This window comes from Theobroma cacao, chromosome 9, assembly GCF_053813885.1.
Source record: "Theobroma cacao isolate CCN51 chromosome 9, ASM5381388v1, whole genome shotgun sequence".
In the NCBI taxonomy this organism is placed as follows: domain Eukaryota; kingdom Viridiplantae; phylum Streptophyta; class Magnoliopsida; order Malvales; family Malvaceae; genus Theobroma; species Theobroma cacao.
In genome coordinates this window covers 48,563,715-48,584,215 of record NC_142647.1, presented here as the reverse complement: position 1 = coordinate 48,584,215, position 20,501 = coordinate 48,563,715, and the positions used below count along the sequence as shown (strand labels likewise).

Here is a 20,501-nt window from a genome sequence, read left to right as displayed (position 1 = left end):
ACAAGAGGTCAGGGTGCCAACACTGCTTAGAACTGATCACATTTCCAGCTGCAATCTGGATTGTTATGAATAAGAAAATGAATATTCTGTTGTATTTATTACAGGTTACGTGAGAACTGCATGTGCTCCAACTCTGGTTCTTATGCCCCAAAAAACTTGCCTAATGCATGAAGATTTTGACATAAATTACTGGTTTTTCTGACCGTTGTTTTGTCTGGTCTTAATTGCAATCCCCAAAATTTAGGCTCTAACCAGATTCAATTTGTTCCACAAGAAAACATCTTCTCGAACTCTGGTTACCTAGAATATTAGCTAATGTTCTATAGTTCATGGACAAAAAGTTCAATGAAAGTTCCTGGAAGAGTTTTGATGAATACTTTAACTGATCAACATGATGTATACGCTTTCTACAAATTTGCAGGTCACAAGAAGACGACAATGGAAATGAGAACAAAAGAAGTAGGTCCTTTATTAGCTAATTAACTGTGTGTTTGGAATAAAACATGGATTATTATATGGAATAAACTTAGATTAATTATAGACTATATGAAGCAGCATGCTGCTCTGCTGGTGCCGATCACGTCTTAATTAGTCAATATTCAAGCATATATACAAGCTTAAGTACCATATAAGAGAAGAATCATAAAAAACAAAATTGTTTATATTTGATTCAGGGGTGAAATTACCTCCATGATTGAGGAAGGGCAAAACAAATGGAGCATAGAAAGATCACTCTATAAGCAGAAGGAAGGAGTTCTGATCAAAGGCTGCAGATTGGGGATGAAATCATGAAAAACAGCAAACAACAAGCTTATGATTTTATGCAAACTAACCCTTTTAATATCAATCTCTCTTTTAACCTAAAAGTTATAGTTTTCCCATAATTATATAGGCAGGAAAGCCATATGTCAGATTATCAGTTCTAGTTCATGATAGGGAAATGGATTCAACAAGAGCTAGCTAGGCAAATAGAAAGATGCAATGCAACACTACCTATGAATGCATGCTTTCAATTAACCCAATGATGTGTTAATAATAAGATCAGCTACCTAAGTTTCAAAATCTGTAGCCCCCATGATACTAGTAGTGGTTGTAATCATATCGTACAAAGTTGAACCCAACTCTCTTACCCCACCTTATAGAAAAATTTAGAAACTAAAATAATCTAAAGTTAATCACAACTTTTGAAGGTCCTGAATTTAATCACATATTTTTCCAAGGTATGATTAATCAACACTTCAAGTGGGACCTAGCTGCTTCTTTTTAGTATCTTTAATCCCCTCTCTCCCTCCCTCATCCACCTACTTTAAAAGCAGATTAGTTGGCCTTATTAGGAAGATCCTCATTTGCCTAACTCTATATCAGTTTTTCTTCCCCAAAAACTATAGCATATTCACTCAAGCAAGACTTCTCTCAAAGTCATTCCCTCTCTTCTCCAAACATGAAAAGAATGGATTTTTTCTGTGCTTCTCCAGCTTCCACAGCCATCTGCTCTAGCGTGGACCATCGTTCCATGGTCCGCCGTGGCCATAGGCCTATCGACCGTCAAAATTCTAAGCCCTACGCACCTTGTTCATCACAGTTGCCTATAATCCCTAGGCCTTTCCATGAAAAGAATAGAAAGAGCTCTGTCAAACCAAGTGATGTACGTCGAAAAAGCTCTGCTGATACCCATGATCTAAATAGTCCTCCTGGTTCCGCTAGGTATCTTCTAAGTGATAGACCCTTTATTGATTGGTTATCAGAATCTGATCGTGTCTCAGCATTGGTTCCTGCTCAGCCTGCAAAGCCTGAGCATGTAAGCTCCAACGATTCTCCTGCTTTGAAGTCTTCTTCATCGGCTCGGTCGTCTCGCGACCAGGTTGGTCTTTAAGCTCCCTTCTTTTCTTAGATCATACGAAACAGCTATGAAGTTAAGGTTCCCAATCAATATGTCTTCTCTTTGTTCTCCTTTATCTCCTGTTTTGGTTCCGAAAAGGGAAAAAAAAAGGGCAGAAGGACTTAAACTTGATGATGTTAAATCACTAACAAACATATTCTTATTGTATTTGGCATAGCAGGTGGTGGTTTTAAGGGTGTCAATCCATTGCAAAGGATGTGAAGGAAAAGTAAGAAAGCATATCTCCAAAATGGAAGGTGAGTTTCAAACGTTCAACAGATTGTAAGTAAATTTTCAAATATTATCTCGGAACCCTTTTGCAAGCCAAAATGGCTACATCTGTTAGTTATTATCCATAAAACCCTAATTAGTTAGTGGTTTTGATCATAAAGAAGTTGCACTACCATATTTTAAGTCATGGTTTTTTGTACATTTTGTGCAGGAGTGACATCATTCAGTATAGATTTGCCCACAAAGAAAGTGACAGTAATTGGGGATGTAACTCCCTCAAGCGTGCTAGCAAGCGTGTCCAGGGTGAAGAATGCACAGCTCTGGCCATCTACAACACCATCATCCTCTCCATCTTCCCCAATGGTGAAAATGAGTCACTGATAACAAAAAAAAAAAAAAGGTGGTTTTGTTCTTTCTTTTCTAAATGTAGCATTAGAGTGTGAACTTTAACATATCAGCAGTTTATGTAATGTAAATTTTAATTAATGTAAGCTTTTATGGGGATTGTTGCCATAAGTTTTTAGGGGCCAGTTTAAAGAGGAAGTTTGGTGCTTTCTCGGTTCTCATCTTGATCATTCCTTTGGAGCAAGCAAATGGAATCATTTCAAATATTCCTTTTCCCTGAATTTAAAAACCTTGGCTTAGGCTGGCAGCTCTGGGGCATCTCTTTTCCTGTTTCTCTCCCAGATGTTACCCCCAGGCCCCAGCTGGTGGTGGAGGCTTGTAGCATTTCAGGGCAACACCAGAACTTACCATGTGAAATTTTCAATAATTTTCCATCACCATGAAAGCAGAAAGGGTGATAAAATGAGCAAAAAGTTTCCAAAAATCTCTATACAGCTTGCATCAGGATTAACAGACCTGTATGTTACAGCAATCTGATCAAACAACATAATTGGTCCCCAAGCATGAGGCCCTCGCGTGTTCTGATGCACTAATGATATGTACAGTAGAGGGAGCATGATACCAATTTAGGGAGACAAGTAGTGGAATTGCCTGCAGTCAGTGACAGGACAAGAATTTTTAGCCTGGGACAAAATTGTTGTTCACTTTTTCTTTTCTAGTAATAATCTTTTTTCTCTTCTTCTTCTTTCTTCTGGATGACCAAGAATCAAGTGGTTGGTTGTGTATTGTTCGGATGGTCAAAGTATGGGATTGCAATAACTAATATCACATTAAAACATCCACACTGCCCTTTGCTTTTCCATATCAAATTCAATTATGAAGTATCAGCATCTCTCTTTTCTTGGTCAGACTAGCTGTGTACTCCTAAAGGTTCATTAATTTGTCTTGATCAAACGCCTTCATGGAAAACCCTGAAATTGGGAAATAATTCAGTAATTAAAAACCAATGATAGCTTCAAATTTGACCTTGTCTTTACTATAGAGATTAACCAATACAACTTCTAGCTGAGCAACCTAAGCAGAATTCCTGTTTCTAAATCTATCAACCATTTGCGACACCCTTTAAACCTTATTACTCTTGGAAGTTCCTTCGGAATCAACCTAACCATCCATAGAAAGAAAAGTATATAGAAAACAAAGCCAAAGCCAACACCAAAACCAAAACATTCTTTGGTCTGATATGGTTCCTAGCTACAACTATAGAACATCAAATAAGAAACAAAACACCAAGCATTTGCCCCCAATCAATCCTTGGGTGGCACATCATTTTCCTAGTGTGGGCAAATATTGTACGTGCCTTCCCCCACAATAAACCAAATGATGACTCCAAGGAACACTTTTGGTTGCATGTCCATGTCAATATGAGTGGGGCTAGCTCTATGTCTAGATGCTTTTTCTTCTTCAACTTCTTCTTCTTCTTCTTGTATTTTTTGCTTTTGAAACTTTATCGTCCCTTAACCAACTTGTGGGACAAAAGGGTATTGAGAAATTTCATTTGGTTTGTGTGGAAGTGAGAAAAGTCCCAAATTTCTCACCACATTGATGATTAGAATATATATATGATTTTCTACTATCCTTTTCTTTGCTTTGGTCTTTAATGTTTTGATAACTTTAGTATTTTTGACTAATCTCGGGCGGCTGGATAAAGAAAATACTAGAAAAACGTTAAAGGGGGCCACTGTCTAGGGATTATTATAAGATTTTCCTGGAGAAATTTTGCAACTGGGTCGGCGCACCACCTATGGTTTCCTACGGCTATTGGGCAAGGAGATAAATTTTCTTTCACTTGGATTTACTTCGGACGTGAATGCATGATATATGCAATATCAGAATCATAAGCTAGGTAACAAGTCAAAGACTTGCAGCAACAAACATGGGTGAATTTGATCATTTTTTTATGTTTTTGGTAATGATTGCGTAATGGATGAGATAGACTACCAGATAACAGGATGAACGAATAAAAATTTATGTCCTCCTTCGTTTTTTTTTTTATAATTTTACATTATTTATATAATTTTATATTATCAATCAAAAAATTTAATTTTCAAATCTTAATGTAAAAAATTTACTATACATTCCATACAAAATTATAAAAAAAAATCAAACGAGATATCATATAGTGATTGAGAATTCTTTTAAAGATAATCGCATCTTTCACTCTAATATTTTTTATGTTAAGATCTGTTGCTTTTGCTTCACATCTAGATATGAAGTAAAAGTTGATATGATAAATAAAATAAAGAAGAGAAACAACAAGAATATTAATGTAGGAAACTGTTTTTAACCAAATGGATTTTACCAAACCCAACGCTTTAGTGTTCATTAAATCACCTCTTATAATATTTGCTTTTGATATGGCACCTTATTTAACTTGTGCAAAATTGGTTAAATTGCTTCCTCAAGTAGTTTACTCTATGTTACCAAAATCATACCTTCCATTATATATATTAACCTTTTTTCTAAACTAATTGCTTGTCTTTGAAAGTGCAGCAATGGCAAGTTGGGCTTAATTTCCACCACCCTTGTATCTTTAAGTAACCTTTAAATTTTCTATAATTAATTCAATAATAAGAAAGTAGGAGGAGAAAAGCAACTTGAATTCCAATATACAAACCCAATATGGCAGAAAAAAAAAAGAAAGAAAGAAAGATGAAAACGATAGGCCAAGAGGAAGAGGGACCAAAGAATTGTAAAATGTCAAAATCAAACCCTTATACCATCCAAAATATCTTTGTTTGTTTTCTCTCCTTTTTCAGACATGAAGCTTTAATTTATGTCTTATGGGGTTAAAAAGTTTTAGTTAATTTCCCCAAGATTAGATCATCTTTGTCACAAAATTTCCAAGAGCAAGACAATTTAAGTGGTTAGGACTTGGCTAACTCACTGTGTAAAGACATTTCATACAGGGACAATCAATCATTCATTTTGCATTGTGCAGGCTAATTTTGGGGTTTCGGGAATGAATTTTGAATTATCATTGGTAAGAGGAGCAAATATTATGAGGATTGCTTCTTTCTTTTCCAAGCAACAAAAGGGGGGGAAGGGGGGGGTCGTACAATTCCTTCTTTTGAATTGTTTTGTTCTTTGTCTCCGCGGGGTACATTCAAGTAGACGAGTTGATGGCAAGGCTTTTATCTTTTGACCCATAACCAAGATTTTCATGCTTCCTTGCACCCTAAAGAAAGATTTCATGCTTGATGCTTCCTGTCTGGACCATGTTCTTCTTTTCCCCTGGTTGGCTCACGGCTGGATGTTTTCCACACAGATGGGATGGAAATGGGCCAATTCGAGTAAGCCCCTTCTAACCCAAAATGGACTATGGTTTGAGTCACAATCGGTATGTCCAAGTCCAATAGCTAGGTCAACTTACCTTTGCAGGCTTAGAGTTCTTCAACCCAAACCAACTCTAGAACATTTAACAACTCCATTTGCCTAAAGTTCAGGACTAACAGAAGAAAACAGAAAAGTATCAAGTATGAACCACTCCAAACGCGATTTTCCCTGCTCCACCATGGTTTAACTCATTCATCAAGCTTACAAATATAAATGCCTGCAAATTCAATCTTTCTTTCAGCCCCAACAAAGCTAAAATGGTCAAAGAGCTATGCATGAAGGGCACATTGCACCTCTTGCTCTTAGCCATCACCATAAAATATGTGCATGGAGCAATGCTCCTTCCTGACGATAGCACTCTCCCACCTGTACCGCCACCTGAAACCATAGCAACCAATTTCATTCCTACACCTGTAGCAAACGCAGCTGCGACAGTTGGTCCCGCCGTCACACCTCCAACCCCCAGCACTAGCAGCTCCCTGGCTGCAACCACGTTGTCATTCTTTATGCATGACATATTCGGTGGCTCCGCTCCGTCAGTAAGGGTTGTGGCTGGGATCATTGCCATTCCCCAAGTCAACGGAATCCCTTTCTCGAAACCCAATGCTGGCGTCTTCCCAAAACGTGGTGGTGTCCCTTTGATCACTGCTACCAAGGGCGTCATCATCAACAACAACCTTCCATTCCCTTCAGGGCTAAATGGTGCAACAGCCAACACTGTAATTAACAACAATGGTAACAACAATTTGATCAGAACAAATAACAAGAGACTCCCATTTGTCACTGCTGGTCAGCTCCCACAAGGAGCTACCCTGCAAAAACTCTTGTTTGGAACAACAACCGTGATCGATGATGAATTAACTGAAGGGCATGAAATAGGCTCTTCTATAATTGGTAAAGCACAGGGGTTTTATCTGGCAAGTTCGATGGATGGTAGCAGCCATACAATGGCATTTACTGCCATGTTTCACTATGGTGATGATCATGATGCTGGGGATGATGCCATTAGTTTCTTTGGGGTGCACCGCACGGCTGCGCTTGAGTCTCATATTGCTGTAGTTGGTGGAACTGGAAAACACGAGAATGCTCAAGGGTATGCCGTAATTCAGACCCTTCAGCACACAAATGAGCACACCACGGATGGAATCGACACGCTTCTTCAGTTTACTGTCTTCTTAACACACTAAGTTAAGGTTTTTTTTCTTGCAATTGTAGTAAAAAAGCTGGGGTTCTTAATTTTTGGTTGGAATAAATGCTCTTGAGTCTTGATATTCAAGTGCTATATATATATCTTGCTAACAAAAGCAGTCCCTAGATATTCATAAAAGTGAAGAAAAGCTTGTTCACTAGCAAAGAGAGATTACAACTTTGGTGTTTCCAGCTGCAACTTGTGGAAATTTCCCCTTTGAATTGATTGGCAGAACTAAAATGTGGAGCCGACATGTGCACAGCACATATTTATACTTAGAATTCAAGCAAAAAAGTTCAAACAAAATAGTAATGATAATTCGCACCCGAGCATTTAGCTCATTAGTTGTGCATTATCCCCCTATTTTGGTTGGTGCATTATCCCTTACCTATAGAGTAAAGTTCGAATCCCCTCTTCCCCAATTATAAAAAAAAATAGTAATGATAATTCAAAAACTGAGGCCAAATTAAGCCTTCAATTTTGTAGAGCTTAATTTAGGAGAATCTCAACTCTCAGATTTCCTCGGAAACTGCATACCTGTCATAGAATTTGGAGTCCTTCCATTTCAGTTTTTCTTTCTGACAATTTTCTATTAAAATAAGTGCATCGTCAATATACAAGGTTTTAGCATAAACCCGACTGGCTGTTGGTCATTGACCTCATTCAGTTCATGAAGAGAAATGAGAGTTGAGAAGGAACAAGAAAACCTTGTGGAAGTCTCAGGCCTGTGGAATGCTGTAGTACCAAATCATGCCAAAGATATAAGAGCCAGCATAAAACTTTTGGATACGGAGCAGTATTGTTTATGCCAACCACATTTTTCCTTAGATTGAAACTTTTGTTTAAGTAAGATTCATTTATTTCAATCACAAAGATCCTTTAGTATTCATAAAACTTGTACATGTACTTTAGCAACCTTGGAAGAGACACCTTCAATCCAAAACACACTAGTAAGAAAGATAAACAGTAAACTGCAGTAGAGTCTCAAATCCATCGGTTTCATGCTGGTTTGTAGTTGGAAATGTCTTGACAATGGCGGATCCCTTAGCATTCAAGTACTTACCAGTGCCACCCATGATTGCAAGTTGGGACTCTGAAACAGCAGTCCTATGCACACCAAAAAAGCTGATGCTATCCGCATAGCCACCGCTCTCAAACATGGCTGTGAAAGCCATGGTCTGGCTGTTCCCATCAATGGAACTAGCCACATAAAACCCTTCTGCCTTGCCAATCAAACCTGAACCAAGCTCATGCCCTTCAGTTAGCTCATCGTCTATAACTGTCAATGTCCCAAACATGAACTTTTGAATAGTACTTCCTGCAGGGACTTGACCTCCACTCAGGACGGCAACCCCCCCGATGCCATTATTTATTGGGTTGTTTCCATTGTTTTGAACGGCATTGGTTGCACTAGTACCACCAAGGCTAGTGAGAAAGGGAACGTTGTTGTTGTTAATGATTCCATTATTATTGCTGTTGACAGAAACACCATTGTTAACTGGAAGGTTTGCACCATTAGGCTTGGCAAAGGGGACTTGACCACTGACTGCTGGGTTGGAGACAATCCCACTAACAGCTCTTGCTGAGGGGTTTGATCCGCCAAGTATGTCATGCATGAAGAAAGTAAGTGGATGGTGGGGGTCTGCGGCACTGGTCACTGTAGTGCCAGTGACAGCAGCTGAGGAAGCAACAACAGGAGCAGCACCAGCAACGGGTGGTGCCACTGAACTAGGATCATCAGGTACAGTGGTGGGAACAGGATTGTCCTCCTCATCAAGGACTCGAGCAACAGCCGCACAGGTGATTGTGAGAGCTAAGATTGTGATGGAGAGAAGGAGCGTGGAGGTTGCCATGAATTTGGGAGGTAAGATGAAAACCTACGATGTTGCTGATTTGAGATTTCCTTGGGGAGATATAATGACTTAAGGTGGGTAGTAATGCATATATAGAAGCTAAATCCAAGACAGCGTGTTGTGGAGTTGATCAGATGGAGCAGGTGCTTGCGTCTTCATCCCAATGGTGTTTTGGTTAGAACTTGAAGACATTATCAGTCTTTAAGACGTAGATTTAATAAAGTGGATGCATAAAACAATACTGTTCCGTTTTGTCTCATATTTCTACCTAATCCACTGCCTCAGACCTTGAGCGCACGTAAATACAGCATGATAATTAATGACACAGTATCGATCAAGCTAGTCTTGATGAAGAAGTACGCATGTGCTAGCTACCATATTCTAATTGCAAGGTAATTATAGAAGAAACATTAATAAAGAGGAAAGATGAAAGATTTTTTCTTACTATTATGCATTTACAAGTACTAGAAGTCAAACAATACATTTCTTGGAACCTGAATTCAGATCCCCGTAAACTAAGAATTTCAAACAATGATTATCAGGGGTTGACAGGGAAAATTTGAGCGCAACAACAGAAGCACGGGAAATCTACTAGTTAACTAATCACTAGCGACCAAGATAAGTTGAGTTTGGAGGTCATTAGTATCATCTCCACCACAAGCATCCCTAACCAAAGCTCCCCAAGCCTCCAAATCAAAGCTCATCTTTCTCTTCTCCATCTCCTCCAAAACAAAGCAAGCACCATCAATCTTCCCACACTTCAATAGCCCGGCAACCAACTGACATAATGTTTCCAACCGCGGACAATGTCCACTTGTGAACATCACATTCAAAACCTTCAAAGCCCCTTCCAAATCCCCAACCATACAGAACCCATCAACCATCATCCTATATGTAGCAGCATTAGGTTCACAACCTTTAACCTGCATTTCAATCAAAACTTTATAGGCCTCTCCAACTCTACCTTCCTTGCAAAGATAATTCACCAATATATTGTAAATCACAACATCGGGCTTAAACCGCCTTTTCTTCATTTCACGAAGCAATGATTTAGCTTCCTCAATCTCCCCTCTCTTTCCAAGATAGGTCATCAAAACCCCAAAGTTAATAACTTTTGTTTTACAACCTTTATATTCCATATCAAACATCAGTTTTTTAGCTTCCTTGTATTTACCTAGAGAACACAAACCTTCCATTAACAAAGCATAAGTCACAGCATTTGGATACTTCCCTTTCTTAACCATGTCTTCAACTAAACCTTCAGCATTTTCCATCTCACCCTTTTTACACAAAAACCCTATAAAACTATTGTAAGTAACAACACTGGGTTCCACGTTTCTCTCAAGCATTTCATCAAACAAACAGCAAGCTTCATCAAACGCCTCCCTTTTAAGCAGCCCTTTGATCATTACATTGAATGTTGTCGAATTCGGGCGAAAACCCATCTTTGGTGACTTATCAAAGATCACTTTTGCATCAAAAAACCTATCGTTATCGACAAGAGCATTAAGAACCGAATTCAAAGATTGAACCGTGCGGACACAATTAAAAGAAGGCATTTTATGGAAAAGTTCAATGGCTTTTTCAATCAAACGGGCTTTTCCATAACTTTCAAACAAAGCATTAAAAAGGGTTTCCTGGCAATGAATATTAAGATTTTGCAAATAGCCAAGAAGGGTTTCAACAGCCTCGAAATTTCGAGACTTTGCAAGTTTGTAAATCAGAGAAGAATATGAGGGATAATCATGTTTATAACCCATTTGGTAATATTCATGGAAAAGAGACAAAGCTTCATCTGGTTCTTGTATTTCTTTCAAATTTGTGACAAAAGGGTTCGGTGGCCATTTTCTGCGTCGGTTTTTTGTGGTTTTTTGAGGAGTTTCATGGTCGGGCTTGGTCGTTGGTTTTTTAGGACCAAAAGTGTGGTAATGTTTAGAATGTCTGTGGATAATCACGAAATGCTTTACTAGAATTCGTTGTATTTGGTTTATAGGTCTTGACACTCTTGAGGAAGAATGGAACATTAGAAGGGAAAAAAATGTTTTGATTCCCATGAAAAATTGCGAGAAAATGGGAAAAAGAATATGCAGAGCTGAGTTATCCCAGAAAGAAAATAAAAAAGAATATGAAGAGCTTGAGAAGAAAAAACACAATATTAGAGTTGTGATTGGGCCGGGAGTCGGCCAGTTTGGGTCGGGTTTTTTCCACTTTTTCAGGTTGCTTAGGCTGTCCTGACTCTCTAGACTCTAGTTTAACATATTCCAGGATACAGCAGGATCTGCATTCTAATCTATAAAAAATCATACCATACAGTACGCTTTGTTAGAACCTGGGAGAGCTAATATTCTTCATAATCTGAAAATCAATATTAAATTTTCGGATCTCGTGACAGAAATTTAACCATCCTACAACAATGCAAAAATTTTGGAAACTGCCATTAGAGTTATATAGCTATGGACTATGAGAGTTATCTAGAACGATTCAGATATTTTTCAAACAGGTTCCAAGACATTAAGTTGTTTACATCGAAGCACTGGAATGCAGACAAGATCGTTTACCCTTGGAGCTGTTAATCCAGGCCGGTCAGTCATATCAACAACATCTCTGCCACAGGATTTCATTCCATCAGGAGTGACCACCTGAGTGAACACCTTCAAATCAAAGCATTGAATGATGGCTGCCACCACAGTCGCCAATTCTTGCAGGGCTAATGAGATGCCGAGGCAATCCCTCCTCCCAGTACCAAATGGTAACAGTTGAAAATGTTGTCCTTTAACATCTGAAACACTTGTCCCATTATCAATTCAATGGCCAGGCAAGAATCGTTCAGGCAGAAATTGCAAAGGGTTTTCCCAGTTCTTAGGGTCCCTTCCGATAGCCCATGTGTTTACAAATATTATTGTTTTTGCAGGAATATGGTATCCGTTTATGTTACAATCTTGTCTTGATTATCTTGTGAGCATAGGGACTGGTGGGTGAAGCCGAAGTGTTTCCTATATGATAGCTTGAATGTATGGAAGATTTGCAGTGTCCGATTCTTGTACTATTCTATTGTTTCCAACAACTTTTTCCATCACCTGCCTCGCTTTCTCAAGCACTGCTGGGTTGTTGATGAGCTCGGCCAGTGCCCATTCAATTGCAGTGGCTGTCGTATCTAAATGCATATTAATCTCCCTCTCCCACCTTACTCCCTTATCTTCACCTGTCTATGGCTAACATGCTGTAAGTGTCCTTTGAAGAAAATTGCAAATGAAGCTCACAAGATTCAGTAGAGATGATTTTCAGAGAGTAATATGAGAAACAGAGCAAGATGAGAACAAAGGAAATTTTTGGAACCAACAAGCACTGATTCAGTTTTCATCCGTAGTATATATACCAACTCTTGCCTCGTGATTACAATCTCTTCCACGAAGCTCAGATCTATAATGAGCACAAAAAAGAAGAGAAAAACTGCTGAGCACAACAATCAAAGCATTGATTTTTGCGCCAGCAACGGTTCTTAACAGCTAAAAAAAGAAGCAAAGAAAATAAACACATAGCCTCTATCGGCTTAACAGACAGACTCATGAAACGACAATAGGCTAAGTCGTATGACTTAAGCAACTAAAGGCATGACAAAAGAAACAACACTACACGTTGCGTTTCAACATAAAAATGAAAGAAGCAAAAACGATGCCGTAAAACACCCTTCAGTCTTCTCCTTCAACACTGTTAATTCGCGCCCTTATTTGAACTTTCAGCTACTGGAATCACAAACTTCAACAGCCTTTGACGGTGTGCCGAATGTGTGGTGAACCCTGCCTTTAGTAAAGATTGAAGGGTTTATAGGAAGAAGAGAACTAACTCTCATCATGCAATTTACCCAATGAACAACAAAAAAATTGGAAGTAGGAGTCCTGCCATCTTTTTAATGATCATACTAGAGTGAAACTAAACTAGAAATTTACGTGCAAGGTATACGAGTGAGCTTTTTGGAAGTGTAAATTTTCAGGTTAGGTACATAAATGGTAAGCTGAAGTACCATGAATTTGGCTTAAGTTGCCCTCTATGAACCAGCAGGATTAGCTTTTGTCCTCCACAAGAGTCCCCCTAGAGAGTTCAAAATGGCCGCTAGCAAGAATAATTGTCATGAGTCCTTTTTCAATCAACGGGAATTCTTGGTGATGATAGTTGACTATGTTATTCGATTCTAAGAGATGATGAGGCATTATAATCGAGGTGACCAGCGGTTTTCATTAACCATGGCACTTGGGATATTAATAAACTCAGCATTTTGCAGTAAACAAACATGATTGAAACTATGAATAACACACAGCATTGCAAAAGTCCACTGGAGGCCTCTATTTACCTCAATTAGTTTGTTGGTTATATTGAGTAAAATCATGAGTCTTAATCCGGCCTCATGGCTATTGGAGAGACTCATCTAGATTCTACATCTAGGCTAAGGACTAAGAACAGACCTCCAACTGCCTTGCTCCTGCACTGACTGCTAAATCCTAATCAAGTTTGGCCAGCTAGAGGCTAGAACTGGTGGGAGCCTGGTACAGAAGGGGCCGGGAAGGAGCCTATGTTCAAACACTTGCTTACCCGTTCCATCTTCTATGTTGGTTTTATTTTGGGGATCTGAAGGTGGTTTCTCTTACTGACTTTACTTCAATGAACCCCCCCTCCCCCCCTGAAATTGACCCACCATGAAAGGTATCATGAAAAGAAAGCAACCTTGAATAAAATTGATTTAGAGACTTCTGCCAGCATTAGGAGAAAGATTCTAAACTTCATCTTGACAATAGATATAAAGATTCATTTGAAATGCAGTTCTTCACACAGCTAAAAGCTTCAGCACTAACAACTTTCCTTCATGACTTTGGTGGTAATAACATTGATTTAATACAAGGAGAAGAGTTTCGTAAGTCAAACCAATAATAGACCCTTAAACATCCTATATCAATCAATAAGACATTGAGAGAAGAAGAAGAAGAGAAGAGAAAGCAGTCAAAACAATCAGCACTTGCCGTATACAATTGAATTACATCTGTTCCTGACTAATGCAGCTGAGATCATCTATGCTTAAAAGGTAACTAGCATTTTTACTTCATGAAACAGCTCCATTTTTACTATTTTCTTTACATCGCAAGCTCACCTGTATAGTCTGCCCTAAATCACAAACCTTGCAGCCTCGCCAGAAGCCTAATATAAATGTGAAAAAGTAAATTAAACGAATGGTTAAGAAGGTTGTAAGGACCGCTAAGTGCTTTTCAGTTGCAGACCATAATTAGGGGCAATGCAAAGTGATTACTAAAACAAGATAAAAGCCGCAAGGTAAAGGCATGCATGAAAGCAATAATTTATGAATGTGGAGAATTTGAGAAACAAGAACATGTGAGCATACCATGGATGAGTGTTTTAAAATGGAAACATTGCAGACATTGCTCCCACGGTCACAGGACAGAAGAAGCCTTGAATGTGGGATGCTCTTCCAACTCTCTCCAAGAGCTGGTTTGGAAGTCCCTCCCTCACCACCCACTGTATGATTGGTCACCTATAACAAGATTCCTAATGAATAGCTATTACAAGGAGAAATAGTTATATGGCTAGAAATTACTGGTTGGAAGCAATGGTAGTCAAATTTTAGAATTTTATTGGTCAAGTCATGCTAGCACAGAATTGCTTCAAGAGCAAAACTTACAAGCACCGCAAGATTATGCTGATCTGCAAGCTTTTTCAGCAAATATCCAGCAGAAACCATCAAAGCACGCCCTGAATACATTAAGCTTGAATTAACAACTCCTTATATGCATATTGGCAGTATATCACATGTTCAGTCCTATGAACGAACAAAGAAACACATAGAGTAGGCTTTCTAATTATTAACATGGGAAAAAGAAAAAACCATTTGTTTTTCTTTTTTCTTTTTCATTCTACTTAAAAAAGAACCTTCTATCTAAATATTGATCTGCAAATTAGTACATCATATACCAGAGGAAATAGTGATGCATGTATATATACCCTGTGAGCTGGTTCCTCCGAGTACAGGGGTGATCAGCAATGAGATTGAATCAATTATTAGCAATCGCATCTGACAGCCTCCTCTGTCCTGAACTGATGTTCACTTGGTCAACAACACTAGAAAATGAAAGTCAATCAAAGCATAACAGTGTGGATTCTTCATTTCATTGAAACCTGAGATCTCAATTGATATTCTAGCTTATGTAGCACATCAAACATCTCAAAGATGTCAAACACAGAGTGACACAATATGTTGCTCATTACTCTTTGCAGAATTTGGTTTTTGATCTGCAAAATGACAAACAAGTAGAGACCAAAGTGAGTTAGCATCAAAAGGAAAAATGGAAGTGTAAGGATATAAGATAAAGAAAGGAACTAAGAAATAAATAGAATAATAAAAATGAAATACTTCACCTCAGAAGATGCAAGGTCATTAGTCACTCCAAGGAAGTGGGCAATGCGTTGAGGGGAAAAAGAGTTGCCTGTATCTAAGTACACAACAGTGCCCATATGATTACTCACCACATTTGATGCAGTTTGTAGGCAAACCTCAACATCAACAAGAATTTGAATCAGCTTTTAAACAGATAAAAAAAATGTTTAATGACGAAACAAACAGACTTATGGTCTCATTACGAAGATATTTTAGGGATCAAGTAGAACCAGATTAGTTCATCCTAGTCCTTAGAAACAACACAACTTGTCCTAATTTAGAAACAAAAAACAACCTTTGAGGCAATTTATAGGCCAGCCTCAACTTCACCCAGAATTCAGTTTTTAAACAGGCAAAAACATCAATGATGATAATTATGAAACGAATGAACTCCCACTCTTGTCATCAAGTAGAACCTGATTATTAACCTTACAAAGCAAAACAAGCTAACCCAATTTACAAACAAAACAAAAACAAACAATAGACCTAACCACTAAACATTCTCTAGCAAAGTATGAAATCGAGACTACAACAAAAATAGTTGCTTCATATGATGATGGAGAATTGTACATTGGGCTCTTACCTCATAATGTACTAAACTGGTGACTCTCATGACCCAAAACCAGAACATTTGTCATCATTAACTTGCGCAAAGAACTTATATAGGTACAATCAAAGACATAACATAACAGTTTCTGCATAAATTTTCACTAACACATAAAAAAAAAAGGGGGAATTAATTCTTACTTGTGTTTTACCAGAGGATGATGGTCCAACTAATTCAGTTAATTGGCCAACACGGATTCCACCTCCGAGTAAAAAATCAATCCTACATGAACAATACTTCATCAAATTCCTCATTGTACCCACAATTAACATTATAAGAAATTAAGTGACAATTATACCCTTGAATTCCAGTTGGTAAAGAGTGTTTATTCCTTTTAGCATCTTCCAACAATTCCATCCCATTCAACCATGGCTGATGCATATCATCTATGATAGAGAGGACTTGTGTAATTCCCTAAATGCCCCCACCCCCAAATAAACAAAAATCGTAAGTTACAATTTAAAAAAAAAAAAAAGAAAAGAAAAGATAAAACAAAGGATATTTCTTAAATCTAACCTCCTTTAATCTCTCTGAAGAAATATTTTGTTCCGCGAAAGCGGCTAACTTATAGAGATCATGAATCAGGAAATCTTCGACTGCGAAGGGTTCATATGCAAAATCAAACATTTAGAAGGACCCAAAATGGAAAAAGAAGGGAATGAAAAAAATTTTGTTGGGGGGAAAATAAATAGACCTGAGAAAATTCCGTGAGAAGCGCAGAAATTTAGGAAATTGGAGTCTATAATCGTATAGTCTTGCTCTAGATTTTTCAACGGCGCCATTTTTGGTCTAAACTAGAGAGACCAGAGGCAGAAGCGGGAGTAGGTTTTTTGCGCGCGCGGGAGAGGGCATGAAAAGTAAATTAGAAGAAAATGCGAAAACGGCGCTTGATTTAATTAAAAGAACGAGCCCATGAGAGTACCAACGCCTCGGGCTCAATAACGCAAAACTCAAGGATGCAAACCCAAAAAGATATAAAAGAGCCCAACATCTACAAATGAATAATAAAATTATAATTTTATTTTTTATGAAAAATATCATTATACTTTCGTGTAAATTCTATTTATCTTATTTCAATTTTTTTCACATTTTTCCTAATTAGTTTTTTTTCTTAATTAGTATATGTAAATAACTTCTATTCTCACAATGGGATAGATTGTTAACTTTTTCAATAAAATTACAAAAAAAATTGTAAGTATAAACGAATAGTTGATTATATATATATATATATATATATATATATATATATATATATAAGTGGGAAAGAAACAAATACAAAAATTACATCATTCTAATCTAAGCAACTCCTAAATTATTAGCAAAAAGACATGTAAATATTCCATCTGGAAGGACTCAAATATATGAAGTCCCAAAAGCAAATCTTCATTATGTGTAGTCAACGAATCTACGCAATGATTCACAATAAAGATGACCATTTGAATCAAGATTATTACCTAACTAGCAATCTTCTCTATAGTTAACAAAGAGTCCAAATGAACTTGTATCAAATTTATAGGTAAATCCCACTATCCAATTGCCAAATAAATAGGGGAATTTTGAATCCAATGTATCTTGATAATTTCATTCAACAAAATTTACAACTTAGCTTAAATGGAAATAGAAGTTATCCACAAGATACTAATTGAAAAGGGCTTAAGTACAATTTATCGCACTTTTGTTAAGACTATTCTATTACCCATTAATTTATTTTTAAGCAAATTATGATTTACTTCTTTTAATTTTTTTCTTTTTTTTTTTTGTTTGGTTCTACAATTTTGTTCTATTTTATAGCAAGAAGAAAAAAAATTGCTTCACTTTCAATTTTGAAAGCAAAAAAAAAAAAAAAGACAATATGACTTGAATGTAATTTTTTTTTTCCAATTTTTCATATTGTCGAAACAATATATATATAACAATAGTTGCGGGAAGGGGTAAACTATTAACTCATATGTGAAAAATTAAACCATGTTTGATATCACATCATCCACTGACATAAGGAAAAATCCAGTTCAGAATCACATTTATTGGAATTCCCCATCCTAGTTCTAGTAGCTTAAAAGGAAGCTTTGTTTCTTCATTTTGGCGGGGGAAAGAAGATGGCATCCGAGGTTCTCTTGGAGCGGAAAAGCTTCTCTGTCTCATCAGGAATGTTGAAAGATGCCCTAAGCACTTCAGGAGATAGAGCCTTCCAAGTCCCAATGCTTCCAGCCAAATGGGTGAATACAGGGCTGGGAAACATAGAAAAAGAAGAAGAAATATATCAGAATTAGACAACAGTTGAATGTTAGAGAATTGAAAGTTGAAGCCTGGGTCAGGAAAGAATTGATTTACTTGGGAGTAGTGATGATGGAGAACCATGACAAACCATCTGGATCAGCAATCTTTGAAACGACAAAGAACCTTGGTACAATCAACAGATTGCCGGCCTTCACAACGGTTTCCAGGACCCTTTTGCCATCAACGCCGACAACCTGGAGACGGCCACTGCCCTTAACAATGTAAGTCACCTGCAGTGCTGAATCACAGGAAAAACCAGGGGAGCACATTGCGTTTCCTTCCAACCTGACAAGATCAGCACCAAGCCCAACCTGACCGACCAAAGGAAGATTTCTAGTATTCAACACCACCACGTTGCCAGCATTCTTAATATCCGTATCTAATGGCGCCTCCTCACAGTTCAACGCCAATCCTTGTCGGTGTTCTGGCTTGGGCTCAGGCATCTTGACATTGGCATCAAGCTTGACAATGCCTTTGCCTGTTTGCTTCCCGAGGAGGGCCTTGACGGTGTCATCATCCACATCCCATGCTCGTTTCACAAACTCAGTTGTGAAGCCAGTGAAGATGCCGTTGGTGCCCGTCAAAAAGAAATCAGTAAACTGACCAGCTTTGTGGCCTTTTGAGGTATCGCCCAGAAAGAGCACCACCAAGTCAGTGTCCTCCTTGTTATACCACCAGGTAATAACACCAAAAGGAAGAGCAATAGCATCACCCTTCTTAATTGCAATCACTTTCTCTTCTGATTCAGGAAGGACAATTCCACCAACACCAGCTCCTACATAAAGTCATACCAAGGAGCTAAGTCAGTGAAGAGATCAAACATACAGATGGAGATGGATTGCGATATTTCGATTACAGAAACAAAGACTATGAATTGCTTGCAGAAACAAAATATGATAGTACTATAATTTTACAAAATAGCCCTTCGATTCTGATATATTGCCTATTGGTATTTCAATTAGATCAAAACTACAATTTTGGGAAAAAAACCACAGCCTGTGCCATTCTCAGTGATTACTGATGTGGAAACCCATTAAACAAAGATTTGTCGATGTAAAACAGTCGGTTCCTCAACAAAACAATAAGAAAAATGAAAAAATGAAGGACTTGTGGACTTAAATAAATCATTCTTGGCCCTTTCACAAGCAAGGATTGATTTGATGTATAACCAATATTCCAAAAATATATTAAGTTGTCTTTTCCCTACCAAATAAAAGCAACACAAAAAAGAACAAAGAATAAAAACACAGAGCAGATTCCATACGGGAAAACCACATCCGAGGACATCAAACATCAAGAATAAAGAAAATCAAGTATTCCGGTAAACTCCATACCCCAAAAACCATTCCTACACAAAACCGACTCCTTTCTTTTCACTTCCCCACAAATAAAACAGCAAATGAATCCATACAAAATTCAAATCATATACACTGAACAACATAAACAAAAAAAAAAACATATTTTGATCATATCCTACCTCTGATCATATATCATAAGTCAACAAAAATTAAAAGAAAAACAGATTACAGATAAAGCAGACACCCTAACCAGAAAAAGTTACGGGAACATAGAGTCAGACAAAAACCCAGAAACATAAACAAAAAAAAAGAGACAGATTTGCAAAGATATCACCTTGAAGAACATAAGCAACCTTGGAAGAATCAGAGTAACGAGGAAGGGCAAAGCCATCCTTTTCAAGCGCCAACTTGGCTGCACCGATGTTGCCTTGCCGCAACATAGGGAGTTCATCAGGGCACCAAGCATGGTAGCTACCACCATTTTCACCGTACACTTTCTTGGCCAACTTTGGAGTAAGATCAATATCCATCTTCTTCCCTTTTCTTGCGTCAGTAAAAACAACCCAAATCCCAGAATCAAATGAAATTCTACAATTATCAATCTACTACTGATTTTCTGGAGTGTGACACTGAGGGAGTGATACAGAGTATTTATAGCAGTCCAAGGGTCACATGATGATATACAGATAAGGATTAGCAACAGAAAGGGATTCTGAATTAGGATATCCAATTAATGGAAATTAATTGTGATTACGTTGAAGATTTTCGTTGTTTCTTAGTGGGATTCTTATTCATGGTATAAAGTTTGATGGAGCAAAAAAAAGGAAACTTTTTCAATGCCTGTTAATGTAAATTTGACACGTTAGGGATGAAGTTAATTAAGAGATTGGATCGAAACTAATTACTATTAGGTGAGATTCTTTCTTTTTTGTAATAAGCAAATTAGATAATCTTTTTATGATTTTTAAACTCTGAAGTAAATAATCAGTA

The 20,501-nt window shown here is 37.7% G+C and overlaps 5 protein-coding genes and 1 pseudogene across 12 annotated transcripts; 2 read left to right on the top strand and 4 right to left on the bottom strand.

Annotated features, from left to right (window-relative positions):
- Positions 1 to 1,331: 1,331 nt before the first annotated feature.
- Positions 1,332 to 2,719, top strand: LOC18590767 (Chloroplast-targeted copper chaperone protein). The gene is made up of 3 exons (XM_007016482.3): positions 1,332 to 1,861; positions 2,061 to 2,136; positions 2,322 to 2,719. Exons 1-3 carry the CDS (start codon positions 1,442 to 1,444, stop codon positions 2,489 to 2,491), a joined length of 666 nt encoding a protein of 221 aa, XP_007016544.1. The 5' UTR covers positions 1,332 to 1,441; the 3' UTR covers positions 2,492 to 2,719.
- A 3,386-nt stretch (positions 2,720 to 6,105) lies between these two features.
- On the top strand, positions 6,106 to 7,130 carry LOC18590766 (dirigent protein 24 pseudogene; annotated as a pseudogene).
- Positions 7,131 to 7,893: 763 nt separating this feature from the next.
- LOC18590765 (dirigent protein 10) lies at positions 7,894 to 8,961 on the bottom strand. The gene has a single exon (XM_007016480.3). It carries the CDS (start codon positions 8,888 to 8,890, stop codon positions 7,985 to 7,987), a length of 906 nt encoding a protein of 301 aa, XP_007016542.3. The 5' UTR covers positions 8,891 to 8,961; the 3' UTR covers positions 7,894 to 7,984.
- A 343-nt stretch (positions 8,962 to 9,304) lies between these two features.
- LOC108663488 (Tetratricopeptide repeat (TPR)-like superfamily protein) lies at positions 9,305 to 10,944 on the bottom strand. Its single transcript, XM_018128069.2, has one exon. The coding sequence runs from the start codon at positions 10,942 to 10,944 to the stop codon at positions 9,490 to 9,492; it is 1,455 nt and encodes a 484-aa protein (XP_017983558.2). The 3' UTR covers positions 9,305 to 9,489.
- On the bottom strand, positions 10,709 to 16,782 carry RAD51D (DNA repair RAD51-like protein). 8 transcript variants are annotated; one of them, XM_088809836.1, is made up of 11 exons: positions 16,631 to 16,782; positions 16,453 to 16,532; positions 16,235 to 16,350; positions 16,077 to 16,158; positions 15,311 to 15,445; positions 15,071 to 15,184; positions 14,897 to 14,984; positions 14,577 to 14,647; positions 14,280 to 14,429; positions 14,031 to 14,077; positions 12,217 to 12,691 (listed from the first exon to the last, which is right to left on the bottom strand). In XM_088809836.1, the coding sequence occupies exons 1-10, from the start codon at positions 16,716 to 16,718 to the stop codon at positions 14,045 to 14,047; spliced, it is 957 nt and encodes a 318-aa protein (XP_088665962.1). In that variant the 5' UTR covers positions 16,719 to 16,782; the 3' UTR covers positions 12,217 to 12,691; positions 14,031 to 14,044. The 8 variants fall into 8 exon arrangements, with proteins under 8 accessions (XP_017983560.2, XP_017983563.2, XP_088665962.1 ...); XM_088809837.1 differs by having other exon boundaries at positions 12,616 to 12,687; XM_018128071.2 differs by lacking the exons at positions 12,217 to 12,691; positions 14,031 to 14,077 and adding an exon at positions 10,709 to 12,096.
- Positions 16,783 to 17,860: 1,078 nt separating this feature from the next.
- Positions 17,861 to 20,347, bottom strand: LOC18590763 (glutelin type-D 1-like). Its single transcript, XM_018126480.2, has 3 exons — positions 19,846 to 20,347; positions 18,268 to 18,988; positions 17,861 to 18,164 (listed from the first exon to the last, which is right to left on the bottom strand). Exons 1-3 carry the CDS (start codon positions 20,039 to 20,041, stop codon positions 18,011 to 18,013), a joined length of 1,071 nt encoding a protein of 356 aa, XP_017981969.1. The 5' UTR covers positions 20,042 to 20,347; the 3' UTR covers positions 17,861 to 18,010.
- Between the last annotated feature and the right edge of the window lie 154 nt (positions 20,348 to 20,501).